General features: G+C 46.7%; 1 protein-coding gene across 2 annotated transcripts in view; it reads left to right on the plus strand.

Moving 5' to 3' along the window:
* Positions 1-14,406, plus strand: part of ASXL2 (ASXL transcriptional regulator 2) — a 62,203-nt gene that overhangs the window by 31,764 nt on the left and 16,033 nt on the right. For both annotated transcript variants that reach the window (XM_037390799.1, XM_037390800.1), the window contains exons 4-6: positions 4,544-4,684; positions 6,139-6,302; positions 10,680-10,776. In XM_037390799.1, the coding sequence (XP_037246696.1) occupies positions 4,544-4,684; positions 6,139-6,302; positions 10,680-10,776 (402 nt within the window). The remainder of the gene's footprint in view (positions 1-4,543; positions 4,685-6,138; positions 6,303-10,679; positions 10,777-14,406) is intronic.

Consider the following 14,406-nt stretch of genomic DNA (forward strand, 5'->3'; position numbering starts at 1 on the left):
TCTTCAGTCTGTTCCGAGAGATGCGCTGACGCAAAGGCCAGAAACTTCCAGCAAGTCTTGCCCTTCCTGCTTTAACTTTACCCATAAAATGTTTTTCTTAGCCTCTGATCAGAATCTTTTTTTTGCTTCCTTGGGTTTGAACCCAAGATTTCCTGTCCTATCCACTATGGACACAGTGCAGGTTGTTTGATTGCTTCCCCCTACTGTCTTTTACATAACAACTGGAGATGTTTCCTCATCTCGTGCCGAGTTTCTTTAGTACCAAATTCTTTCTGTGTTTTAGTTTGTTTGTTTATTCTCCCTTTCAAAGTAGTGCTGAACAAATCCAAACCAAAACTAGACCAGTCTGTCCTGGCTTGCTGGTTATGTACTGCTGGAATGTTTCTTGTAACATCTGTTCAGCCATATGCAAGGTTGCAGCTATGCGCCATATATCCGACTGAAAGGAACAGGCTTATTTATCAGCTGTACTTCATGCATCATTTAATAGCAGAGTAAGTACTTAACAGTTGATGAGGTTGCCTGTTGTTCCCAGGCAGCTCTGTAGTTCACACCCTTTCAAAAAGGTTAAGGAGAAAAAGGTTAATACCATCTTCCTTGTTAGAAATGCAGTCCTGAACTGGCACTTGTGCCCTTTACACCTAGACTGGTGTGGTCTGAGAAGGAAGCTAAAATTAATCCAGTAGAACATTACATATTTCCCATGATGGTATTAAGAAAATGCAGTGCTGGGTGTATGAAGTTTTTAGATAAAATTATGGTTTAAAAGACTTTTTTTAATTTCTCTGCTAACTGGGATTAAACCTGAATGATTCATTAGCGCAGCAGGCAGATACCGTTCTGCGAGAACCTCATCTCCTGAGCTTCTTGCCCCAGGAGGAACTGCATCTTCACTTGGGGAAGTAGGAACAGGGGAGACATAAGAGGGACTGAAACAGGTAGGATATTTTGTAAGATTGTTAGCTAACATAGAGTCATTATTAAAATAGACTAATGGAGTAAGTAATCCACACTCATGTCACTTAGACTACTTAAACTATTGTTTGATGTCTTTATTTTTTGTGATTCTAATGAGGCTTTTGCCTTTCCTGAGTGTGGCCAGGATACTGCTGCTGGAGGCCTGCTGTCTGGTCCTTCCCAGGCACTGCATGTCAGGCCCCTGGGCCAGGTGGTCACAGCATATCGGTTTCTCTCCTTATTTCGGTTTCACACTTCCTAAACTATTGCCACATCCACTTCAATCACGGGTAAACTACTTACTTCCAGCATCTCTATTAAGTTTTTGTTACTGGTTGGTGTTTTTCACTTTCCTGTATTTTGCTGCTATGTTGCAGTTGCAAAGTATTGTACATTCTGCTTGTCAACTTATCCAGCATTTCTAGTACTGCTCTGCAAATATGTTAGAATCATAGGATCATTCATGTTGGTAGGGACCTCGGGAGGTCTCCAGTCCAACTTCCTGCTCAGATCAGGGGCAGCTCAGCCTCCACCAGGTTGCTCAGGGCTCTGGCCAGTCCTGGAAATCCCCAAGGATGGAGATGACGCAACCTCTCTGGGCTCCTGCTCTCTGGTGGGGAGAAATTTTTTTCCTTATGTCCTGGCTGAGTCTTGCCTGTGTTCTCTCATCCTCCTGCCATGCACCACGGTGACAGGCCTGGCTCCATCTTCCCGCTGGCTTCCCTGACTACCAGGTCTTCCTCAACCTTTGCTCTTCTCCATCCTGAAGAAGCCCCAGTCCCTCAGTCTCTCCTCACAGGGCAAGTGCTGCTGTCCCCTGAGCATCTTGGTGGCCCTCAGCTGAGCTCGCTCCTGGCTTTTTCCTTGCATTAGAGGCCCTGGGACAGGACGCAGAATCAAGGTGTGGTCTAACAAGCGCTGAGCAGAGCGGGGCAGTCGCTTCCCTCGATCTGCTGGCTGTGGTCCTGTAGCCCAGGATGTTGTTGGCCTTTGGTGTCAGGGCACAAGTTCAGCTTATGTCTGCCCAGGACCCCCGGGTCCTTTCCAGCAGAACTGCCCCCAGCCTGTATCACTGCTAGTGGCTCTTCCTGCCTGGGGCAGGACTTCGCGTCTGTCCTTGTAAGGTACCTGCTGGCCCCTTCCTCTAGCCTGGCTCAGCTCTGCCCTTGAGTGTGTTGACTGGTCCTTGCAAATTTGGAGTTAACCTGCAAACTTGAGCAAGTGCTCTGTTGCCTCCCCCAAATAAAAATGGGAACCAGGACCGGTGCCCTGAGGCACTAATTTGTTGCCAGCCTCCAGGCATGGTGTGAGCATGGCTGGCTGAGCCTGGCCACCTCACCTGCTGCTTACCTCTCTGGTTGTCCACCCATCCAGCCCCTAATGTCCCAGCTCATGTACAGTATGGTGGAACATGATGTCAAGTGCCTTGCCTGAAGTCAAGGTAAATGGCATCCAAGTCTCTTCCCTTGTCCACAAATCCAGTAATTTGATTGCAGATATCATTTAGGCTGGTGACTTACCGTGATTTGCCCACAGTAAGTCCATTTATCCGTGGTAACTCCAGTCATGATTATCACAGAATGGTTTGGGTGGGAGGGCACCTTATGACCTAAAAGACCATCCAGTTCCCACCCCCCCGCCACAGGCAGGGACCCCTCCCCCAGCCCCCAGGCTGCCCCCAGCCCCGTCCAGCCTGGCCTTGAGCCCTGCCAGGGATGGGGCACCCACAGCTGCTCTGGGCAGCCTGGGCCAGCGCCTCGCCGCCCTCACAGGGAAGAATTTCTTCCTCATCTCTCATCTCCATCTCCCCTCTCTCATGTAAAGCCATTCCCCCGTGTGCCATCGCCACCTGCCCTTGCCCAAAGCCCCTCCCCAGCTTTCTTGCCGGCCCCTTTAGGCACTGGCAGGTGCTCTAAGGTCTCCCCGCAGCCTTCTCCTCCCCAGGCTGAGCCACCCCAGCTCTCCCAGCTTGCCTTAGGAGAGGTGCTCCCAGCCCTCTGATCATCTTACCATCATTATGTCCTTTGTGTGCCCAGAAATGTGCTCAAAGAGGGGTCACTCCATGATTTTCTCAGGGAGAAAAGTGAGGCTAACCATTCTGTCTGTTTTCACATTGTCTATTTGGCCCTTTTTGAAGGTGAGTGCAACGTTTTCCTTTCTTAGTTGTGAGGAATCTCCCATGATCTTCATTTCTTTTCAATGACGGTAGAGAGAGGCCTTCTAAGGACACTGGTGGGCTCCCCCAGGTCCCTTGGGTTCAACTCATGTTGTCCCACAGACTTGTATGGGTAGAGGCAACCTTCTGACTCATCTTCCTTGCCTATCTTTCCTGAAGAGTTTGTATCTATCCATGCCAGCATCAAGCCATGTGAGCTTTCCTGCCTTAAAGATTGTGAGGGACAGAAAGAAGTTCAGGATCGAACTCATTTCCATGTGGTCTCAGGAAAGCCGTATTCCTCAGGTTATGCTATGACCTTACTCGACCGTTTTAGGGTAGGAACTGTGTGTGCTCATGCAGCCCCCCATTGGACTGTAAATTGATTACTGTAGAAGTCTTTGAATGCTATGGCAATGTGAGTGGCTTTGTTTTCTCATCATACTTCATGAAGTTCTTTTTTTCCCTCCTATCCATGTGGTAGTACTTAGGAATAGTTCACAGCCAGGACAGTGGGATATATTGAGGCAGAGAGAAAGAGAAAGAGGGGCACATGGGAAGCAAAGCTAGCAGACTGGGTGAAGGACTTGATTAATGCAAGTCATTAATCAGAGCCAGTGTTCAGTTTTTTACTTGATCATGTGTGTTGTGGAGTTTCTCTTTCGAGGTATGGGACTTAAGTAATTTTCCAAACTTGAGTGAGTTTCTGTTATTACGCATAAACCTAAAGAGAGCGGAGGGAAGACCATCTTGTGTTCTGAGTTCATCTCACTTAAGAGGAGGGAAAGGAAGGCTGTGAGAATCTAGGGAAGAAGCTCTTCCCCACCAGCAGAAAAAATACTGCTATACAAAAGAGAATGTGGGTGGCAGTGATTTGTTAGAAGACATCATAGTGGTGAAATCTGTCTAGTGTGGCAAAGTAGTGACTTTGGAGGAGGACATGAAAATATCTCTTGAGTATTTGAAAGAGGAGGAGGAATTACTGAGGGTGGTCTAAAAGAACAAAAGCCACAATAGTAGTTTAAAATTCAGAAAGTACACGTAAGTATGAAGAGATTTTTCCCCACAGTGAACTCAAACAGAAACTAAATCTTGCTGGAAGGAAGTCTTAACAAAATCATTAGTGGATTGGATGTAGACAAGAAATAAGGTGGGACTAAGTGGGAGTCAGACTCAAACCACAAATGCAACAGCTGTCCATCCTTTTATTTTGCAATAGTCTGGATAGCTACAAAGGGGTCTTCTACTTCCAGCCTGTTGGGAACTAAGTGCTACAACAACAAAGGAATACAAGTATCCTACAGGTACTGGTCCCAGAGCTTCTAGAATTAGGGTGTGCATGTTAAAGAATCCTTATTTCAGTCCAAACAGATGTCTCATGTAATATGCCTTTGTACATTCCCGTTTTAAATGTTTCAATTTCTTGTGCAGCTTGGGAAGGAAAGCAGTCAGATGGACAGTCAAGCAGCCCTCAGAACTCCACCTCCAGTTCCTCTTCCTCCGTTAAGCTCGATAACTCCTTGCCAGGGTTGGGGAAGAAACCATTCCAGAGATCTGACAGGCTCCATGCAAGTAAGACATTTATTTTTCTGCTTACAGAGATGTGGTTGCTCTGATGACAGAACATAAAGCCTAAATAGCAAAACTGAGTTAAATGTTTAATTAATTCCATTGCTAAAGTGACTTCTGGACAATTCTGGAAGGTACTGCTGGTATACTGTATAGATTAGGATAAACAATTCAAACCTTACATATTGCAAATAAGCCTTCTCTCATTTCTCACCATCAGGGGTTTCTACCTGGGAATTTGCAACTTGTTGTTTGAGAAGTAAAAAAGGACTTGCTTATTTAGCAGGCTCTTTAATGTACTTAAGACACTTTGATAACATTAAAAAGAAGAAAGAAGTTCCTTCCCAGGTCTTTATATTTCAGACCCCACTGTTATTTGGCTTCCTTCCCATTCATTGAAGTTAGGTCTTTCTCAACCCTCCTGTCCCTTTGGGGGTTTCTTTGCATATCCCAACAATGCAATTGACTTTAGTGAACTTAAGGATATTCTGAGGCCTCAATCTGTGCTAATCATCCTAGATTTTCTTTATCATTGATGAAAACAGATGCTTTTCATGGCATGTTTCATTTGTCCCCTGTAATGAGGAAATTCTGCGACTTAAGTGTATCATAAGCCTGCAGAGCCGTTTCCTGAATGACTTCTAATAGAGCAAACTTCTCCTAACGAAACAAGCCTCCATGGCATTTATTTTGTTAGGTACTGTTACCTTAAAAATTAATTGCTGCCATCTCTGAAGTCAGGGGGAGCTGTGTCTGCTTTAATATTAACCATTTTGCTAATAATGCCCTTTTAATCTAAGTTTCAAAACACATGGTGTTTTGCCAGTAGTAGACAGTGGATGCATCCAAAGGAAATAAGAGTACACAGTACATATGCTTTCTTTGTTACGCTTCTCTGAATTTGAAGCACATATGTGAGGCTGACTGTAGCAGAAAGGTTAATGCTGGACTTGCTGGCTTTCAAACATGGAAAAGGAAAGGGAACAGTTACTCAGTGTTACTGCTTTGTCTAGTGTTGTGGTTTCTACCAAGCACAATAAGCTGATTAATTTTTCTGAAATGCTTTTGCTGAGACCAAAGTAGGAAAGTCCAAGAAGAAATCCTGAGGAGCAAACTGACCTTAACTAGAGTCTTAAAATAGAAAATGGATGTGGCTAAAAGCAGTTCTAGAAACGCCTCTGAAAAAGACTCCTTGCCAGTCCCCAGATAGGAAGGATTCCTACAAAAGCTAGGTGAGCTGACGCAGGCTACAATGTATTAGGTCTGGAAATTTGCTGTGCTGGAAAGGACCTCCCACATTTTGTCTATAACTGTATGTGCAAAGGTACAATGTATATTTTGAGTCAAGGTGTGGAATGGATTACTAAGGTGGCATTTTGAAAATCTCAGGTACAGTGAACTCCACAGGAGCCTTTAATCCTCTCTTAGGTAAGATGTATGTCTCTGGTTCATTGCAGGGCAGCTGAAGAGAACAAAGTGTGCCGAAATTGATGTGGAAACTCCTGACTCCATCCTCGTGAACACAAACCTGCGGGCACTGATCAACAAGCACACGTTCTCTGTTCTGCCTACAGAATGCCAGCAGCGCCTGCTGCTGCTGCTGCCAGAGGTGGACAGGCAGGTACGTCATGGTTGCTGTTGTGGAGAGAAGCTAGGCTCTTAGGTGTCAGTAGGGAGTGTCTCTAGAAGTAATTCAGACTAGATGTCCAAATACTGTGTTTATGTCTAATGGGGTAGACTTTTTCCTCTATGCACAGTGCAAAAAATTGGAAAATTCTTCAGTGATTCATTTGGGTATTTGTTGCTACCAGAAAAAAAAAGAATTCAGGTTTGATAAACCAGTGGCTTCATTCTGTTTAATCCATTCCATATTCCCAGCTGCAGTGAGAACAATGTTTGTTACGCTGAGCTTGAGGGCCAGGAGTGATGGGAATACAGCAGCTTCAGCAGCTTCCTCTCTCCTGTGCTCTCCCAGACTCTTCAGTACAGGATTAACCCTGCAGCCTTTTTAGACTGGTGTCTTCCCACAGAATACCTAAACGGATGCTGCCCTGCAGTTCCAGCCTTTTCCGTTTCTCATGACCTTGTGTCACTGCTGTCAAATTCTGAATTTGGTAAAGTGAAAACCGAATGAGTTTTCTGATGCATATTCATTGCAGAATAGAATTGATCTGCTTCAGAGAGCTTGTGTCCTGCCCTGAAACACACATTGGATAAAAGAGAAGGGAGTTTATTTTTGTGGATTGTCTGTCCAAGATCTCTTTGCGTGCAAAGAGAGAAATTTGGAAAAGCAGAAAAGTACGCAGTGGGGAGGAATGGTTCAATTGCTCTGGGACTGGCACAGAAAAAGCGGTGAAGGTTTTCACTGAGCTCTTCATTAAACAGTTGGTGATAACTGGAACTATTACCATGAGTGACAAGAGGGTAAGAACTCAGTCTTCAGTATTGAAAGAACAGCTAATAGAATGTTTGGATGACAGTTGCTTCAACTCGGCTGGATCTGATGAACCCCTCCGAAGGGGTACATAAAAGAACTGCCTGAAGCAATTTCAGCATTATAGCAGTTTTCTTCAGCAGCTCATGGAAGGCAGGGATGATACTAATTGATGAGAAAAGAACAAATGTCGCACTTGCATGTAAAAGGAGGAAAAAACAAATGAGTTGAGGAAGTGAAGTTCAATCTGTTTATGCTCAATACTGGAAAAGTCGTAGATAGAAAAAGGTTGTTTCCTTCCTTTGGTTTAGTATCTTTACCAATGGTCTGAATGAGGGGATCGAGTGCACCCTGAGTAAGTTTGTGGACCACGCTAAGTTGGGCGGGAGTGTTTATCTGCTGGAGGGCAGGAGGCTCTGCCAAGGAATCTGGGCAGGCTGGATTGACGGGTGAAGGCCAGCTGTATGAGATTCAACACGGCTCAGTGCTGGGTCCTGCACGTGGGTCACAACAGCCCCACGCAACGTTACTGGCTTGGCGCAGAGCGGCTGGGAAGCTGCCTGGTGGGAAAGGGTCTGGGGGGGCTGGCTGACAGCCGGCTGAATGTGAGCCAGCAGTGTGCCCAGGTGGCCGAGAAGGCCCAACAGCATCCTGGCTTTGTCAGAAATAGTGTGGCCAGCAGGACCAGTGCCCTGTACGTGGCACTGGTGAGGCCACTCCTTGAATCCCGGGGTCAGTTTCAGGCCCCTCACTCCAAGAGGGACCTTGAGGTACCAGAGCGTGTCCAGAGCTGAGCAGGGGGCTGGGGCACCAGTCTGATGGGGGGGCTGGGGGGTCAGCCTGGAGAGGAGGGGGCTCGGGGGGGACCCGATCACTCCCTACAGCTGCCTGGGAGGGGGCTGCAGCCAGGGGGGTCGGTCTCTGCTCCCAGGTCACAAGCGACAGGACAAGGGGGAGCGGCCTCAGGCTGCACCAGGGCAGGTTTAGGTTGGAGACTGGGAAACATTTCTTCACCGAAAGGGTGTCCAGCACTGGGACAGGCTGCCCAGGGAGGGGGGGGGGCACCGTCCCTGGGGGTGTTTAAAAGATATGTAGACACAGCACTCAGGGACACAGTTTAGTGGTGGGCTTGGCAGTGCTGGGTTAACAGTTGGGCTTGATGATCTTAAAGGTCTTTTCCAACCTAAACGAGCCTATGATTCTATGATTTTACCTTATTCATATGTTATGTTTGTCTTCAGCATTCCTACCCCAGCTGGCTGGGAGCTTCAGAGCAAAGTGGGATTCTGTGCTACGCTTCCACTTCAGCTGTAGGGGTGTTAATTCAGATGCCTTAGCATATGTGCCTAGAGCTGTTTTAAATGTTCTTTAGATATCAAAACTGACTTCAAGATGCCACTCCAGATGGAAATCTTCTGCATGTCCTGTCTCAGATCTGCAAGTCCCTTGAAGATACTTTCCTGTGTGGTGTACTTTTTTGTGTCTCTCAGCTAGTTGCTCTGGGCTCCTTTTGTAGAAGGTGGAAATCCAGTTGGTACAGTCAAGAGCCTGTGACCACATACAGGTGTCTACTTCAAGCCAAGATGAACAGAGTCCCCACCTCCATACACTGAAGTGATTTGATCACTGTAGACTGTGAAGGGACACCAGCTTAGCTGCAGACACTTCGAGCCCAGACATACATGTTTAGTGAAGTTGTATCATCTTCACAGCTGTGCTGCTCTTTCGGTTCTCACAGAATGTTTATAGTACACGTGGGTTTGGCAGCTGCACTGTGGTCTGCTTTATGGAGAATGCTTTGCTGGACAGATAGTGTTCGTTTGGAGGAGTTCTAACGTTCTGCGTTCTCATAAATTGTAATCTTCAGTCAGCATTCGTTGGGGACTTGTTAGTCCAAGGCTGATACAATAAATATTTGAGGGAACTGTTTTATAAATCCTGTGCCCTTTGTAATAATTAGGTATGTGTCAAAATATGATGTGATGGTGTTTGCAGCTGGAGTTTACTGGCAAGAACCTCCCAGCAGATGGTAAGACGTTTCTGTCCTGACTTAAGTTTAATTGTCCTTAAATTGAATTAGAATTTGACTGAGCGCAAATTTTGACTAACTAAATAATACTGCTTGGCTCCTGAGAGGACAAATTTTACATTTCACTGCAGTAAATCTTCCAGAGCAGCCCACCACATCAAGTGCTGATGCATGCTTTATCAAATGTCAGACTTGGTTATGGTAAACGGGAGAAGAGGTGAAGGCGTTGGACATGCCAGTTGCGAAAGGTCACCCGTCTGTGGTGTTTTGCTTGGCAGCGACTCAGTCTGAGCTGTTACAGCTGGGGCTTCTGTAGAAAAGAAATGAAGGCACTTCGAGGCGTGACCCAGTCAGCCGTGCAGTAGTTGTCTGTCCTCCAGCACAAGGAACAGGCAACACAGTATATGCAGCAGAGGAGAGTCTTGTGAATTTTGCTCCCTGTAGTCAAATCAACAGAGATCTGGACTAGAAAATAAATCTCTGCTTTTGTAATCCCTACAATGGCTGCTTCTAACTTAAAAATTAAAAATCTCTCACTAAATCTTACCTACAAAACCTTTTATTGGGTCGCTTCCATCATTTTAGTTACCTGCATCACAAATGCTGCCCCCAGAAAAGCAGTGTTTCTGTTGAGTCCTGTACTGCCGAATGTTTGCTGCATGGATCTCCCAGTGTAACCAGATGTATCCTACATTTGGACAGTTGCATTTTGCTTCTTTGCTCAGATTTATTATTTATGCAAGAAATGGAAGCCCAACAGTTTTGCCCACTGCAAGTTTTTGTGACTTACTGAATGATACATGTGTGTTTGTGTTTCTAGTAAAGAAATTCCACATCTACTTCAGCAGGAAAAAAAGAGCAAAAGCAAATGTCATGTAGGTTTTATTACCCTGATTATAATTTCACGCCACGTGATGTTCCAGTCTCAGCCTCATGTGTTGTCCTTTATGTTCCTGCTCTATAGCACGACTGCCCTATTTGGTTCACCATATTTCAAAGACAGAATGGGTTTTGAGCTTCATTTTCCCCTGTTTTTTCTGAAGCATCCATGGTTATGACTATGTGTGTTCTGAAGTAAGTTTTATGCGGTAACTTTTACATCCTTGCTTTTCCTTCATGCACTATTTTACGTTCAGCAGAAGACAGCAGAGCTGGCACTTTGGGTGGTAGTTCAGGTGACATTGTGCATTCATCTTGCAGGGGACAGGGCATCTGAAGAAGCTTTTCAGAGGCTGTGCTGTTCTCTTTCCTCAAGCCTCCTTGCCACCTGTACCATCTGCTGCTCGTGTATGTTTGTGCGGCGGCAGGACTGTGGAGGCTTGGGCTGAGGCAAGGAGGAGGAAAGTTTACCACAGCCTCCTGGATCCCAGCCTTGGCTAAGCGCAGCCCTAAGAAGGCTGTTGATTGTCTTCTGAGTTAAAGGCAAATTCCAGAGAGATTTGTGGCAATGTTGGGACTCTTGCTCTGTTTTCAGCTCCCATGTGACACTTGCCTTTCCAACCAGTTAATACTGGCTGCTTTGTCATGTGTTCCAGGTTGGGGCGGATGGTTTGATGAAGCTGAGTGGCTCTGCGCTCAACAACGAGTTCTTCACTTCAGCTGCCCAAGGCTGGAAGGAGAGGTTGTCAGAAGGTAAACCTCCCCACACAGTGAAACGGAATGCTAGAAAGCTTTCCGCTAGTAAATGTTTTGGGGGAACGTGTGAAAAATATTTGATGGAGAAGTTGCAGCACTGAAGTGACTTACTAGGTGAAGACAGCTGTAGTCAATACAGGAGAGCAAGTGCAAGCCTAGAACTATGTAATCTCAAGGTCATAGAGGGGACTGCAGTAAGGAGTTTTCTTTTGAACTTCACATGTGGAAAAATGAGCAAGCCACTGGAAGAGATGACGAAGGAAAAATGTGTTTAAAATCTTGCTAAAATGACAGTAGAGTTGTGTTGTTATTTTCAGGTTGTGATAGCTAAGTACAGCCCACTGCAGTAGAGAAGGTAAATCTATTCCCAGAGTAATGCACTTTAGCTAGACAGCTTCGCTGATGACACAGTGGTATGGTCAGTCCTTTGAGCCATAGTTTTTTATATAACCTAAGTTGGCCATTGACTGACCTATAGGACTCCTGTGCCTTCAACAATCATTTGCATCTTGAACTTGGAGGTGTTTAATTCCGTGGTTTGATCAAATTATGTCATTAGAAGCGCGCTCACTCATTGCGGGCCAGGACCATTTCCTCTACAGAACTAAACTGCGCAGCCTGTTACCAGAGTTTTTACAAAGACCGTAGCACCAATCGTGACTCACTTGAAGAAGCGGGTATCATATACTCACACCCAGGTGATTGACTCATAAGAGGCTTTTCCACAGAACAGGAATCCAATTCTATATCAACGACCCTTTTTATTTGTGGGTTCTGGGTGTATTTGTGCCAGTAAACAGGAAGGCATAGAACTCAGCTGTCTAATCAGTTTAATTGTTAAAACCACCCCCAGTTCTAGCCGCCATCATTTAGTGTTTTCATGCTTCTTAGCAGACCCGTTTGTCCATTCATGAGACATCTAGAGGGTGCAGCTACGTTTATGCAAAGACTTTCTCACCAGAGTAAAGCTGCTGTAGAACCTACTAAGGTGGTGAAGCTTGCAACAAGCAGGGTGAAGCCTGGAGATCTCCACTGATGTTCCCACTGAGCACTGTATCTCCACTTGAGTATTAAGCCCTGATGCCACTGTGGGCAGAGCAGTCCCGTAGGCTTTGTTCAGCTACTCCTCAGGGTACTGAGAATTCATAACAATTCTGTTAATGTATGCAGGCCTGGGCAGCCTCAGTGTCATTGGGAAAGTCATGGAGTGAGCCCTCTTGGAGCACACCTCTGGGCGTGTGAAGGTGGTGGTGAACTGGGAAGAGGATGGTCTTGCCAATACCCTGAATAGCTTGGCTGTATGAAAAATGACTTAATTTGTGAACAAAGGGAGAACGGTGGGCATCGCTGACCTCAGCCTAAGCAACGCTTTTGATAACTCTCTCCTGCAGTGCTCTTGTATCCAAGCTGGCACGCAAGGGTCTAGCTGGATGGACAACCAGATGGGTGAAAAGCTGGTTAGACAGTCAGGCTTGGAGCCATGGTTCCCTCTTGGAGGCTGGTGACAAGTGGGAACGGACAGGATCTATCCAGGCACCGGTCCTATTTGCTGTTTTTACTGGTGTCCCTGGTGGAGTTTGTGAAGGACACCAAATTGGGGTCCAGTCAGCACACTGGAGGGCAGGGCTGCTGTCCAGCCAGACAAGACAGGCTGGAGATGGGCAGGATCCTGCTCCTGGGAAGGAAGAGCCCCTGGTAGTGATACAGGCTGGGGAGGGGTGACCTGATCGCAGCCCCCTTATACCTACAGGGAGGCTGTCAGGAAGATGGAGCCAGGCCTGTCACCGTGGTGCATGGCAGGAGGATGAGAGAACACAGGCAAGACTCAGCCAGGACATAAGGAAAAAAATTTCTCCCCACCAGAGAGCAGGAGCCCAGAGAGGTTGCGTCATCTCCATCCTTGGGGATTTCCAGGACTGGCCAGAGCCCTGAGCAACCTGGTGGAGGCTGAGCTGCCCCTGATCTGAGCAGGAGGTTTGGCTGGAGACCTCCTGAGGTCCCCACCAACCTTCAGGTAGACATTTGTAAGTAAAGTTACTGTTGCCTGACTGCAAGCTACCACATAGGTTGTCACTGCTGCGAACAACTGGGCTGATGAGATGTATGATTTTAGTTGAAATCTCCCAACTGGAAGACAAAGGTGGCATAACCACAGCAGTGAAAATCCAGGAATTCACCGCTACAGCTGAAACTATTTCAAATGAATGAATTTTGTACCCTGTTGGTAAATTAGTCTAAAGGCAGGCATTCTACTGTTTTCTGTGCAGTGGACTTTCTATATTTATTTGCTCAGAGGGTGCTTAGAGGGCTGGAGCAGCCCTGCTGTGGGGACAGGCTGGGAGAGCTGGGGTGGCTCAGCCTGGGGAGGAGAAGGCTGCGGGGAGACCTTAGAGCACCTGCCAGTGCCTAAAGGGGCCGGCAAGAAAGCTGGGGAGGGGCTTTGGGCAAGGGCAGGTGGCGATGGCACACGGGGGAATGGCTTTACCTGAGAGAGGGGAGATGGAGATGAGGCAGAAATTCTTCCCTGTGAGGGCGGCGAGGCGCTGGCCCAGGCTGCCCAGAGCAGCTGTGGGTGCCCCATCCCTGGCAGGGCTCAAGGCCAGGCTGGATGGGGCTGGGGGCAGCCTGGGCTGGGGGGAGGGGGCCCTGCCTGTGGCGAGGGGGTGGGAACTGGATGGTCTTTTAGGTCATAAGGTGCCCTCCCACCCAAACCATTCTGTGATAATCATGACTGGAGTTACCACAGATAAATGGACTTACTGTGGGCAAATCACGGTAAGTCACCAGCCTAAATGATATCTGCAATCAAATTACTGGATTTGTGGACAAGGGAAGAGACTTGGATGCCATTTACCTTGACTTCAGGCAAGGCACTTGACATCATGTTCCACAATACTGGGGGCAGCCTGGGCTGGGGGCAGCCCGGGCTGGGGGGAGGGGTCCCTGCCCGTGATGGGGTGTGGGAACTAGATGTTCTTTAAGGTCCCTTCCCACCCAACCCATTCCATGATTTACCTGACCAAGTTTATACAAAAACAGAAAAGGAACTTGAGGTACCAGAGATTTTGTTTTGGGCTCTCTGTACTTGCTGCAATGAAAAGATGACTGTCCTGATTGAGTGCTGACAACTAACAATGTACTAAAGAGGGACACACTCTTAGTTTCCTTTGGACGTATTTTGATAAGTGCACGGAGACAAACTCAGCAAGAATTTCGTATGAGCCCCTTATTTCATGGGAGAAAATTGCCGAGAAACAAACTGAGCGGTGACAGAAGTACCCAGTTTCCACTGACCCCTTCAAGGATTCCCTCCCCTTTCATAACTGCAGTGTTGGAAAAGATCCGATTCTCGTAACTCTTTCTTCCAGTGCTTAAGAGTACAAACAAAATAGTGTGCGAACTGGATAAACCTTGAGAACGAATCAAGTCTTGAGGCTCAAGGTCACATGTCTATCATCAAAGCACTACAGTTGTGTCAAAAAAGCGGAGTTTCTTGTTATCTAATGATGAACTCTTAAATATTAACATATGGTCTTACAAACCTTAATGGCTCAAAGCTGCCTTGGGGAGGGTTCAGACGTGACATTAGGGAATATTTCTTACAAAGTGCAGTACGTGTATGTGTGA

Source organism: Falco rusticolus, chromosome 6, assembly GCF_015220075.1.
Source record: "Falco rusticolus isolate bFalRus1 chromosome 6, bFalRus1.pri, whole genome shotgun sequence".
NCBI classification, from domain to species: domain Eukaryota; kingdom Metazoa; phylum Chordata; class Aves; order Falconiformes; family Falconidae; genus Falco; species Falco rusticolus.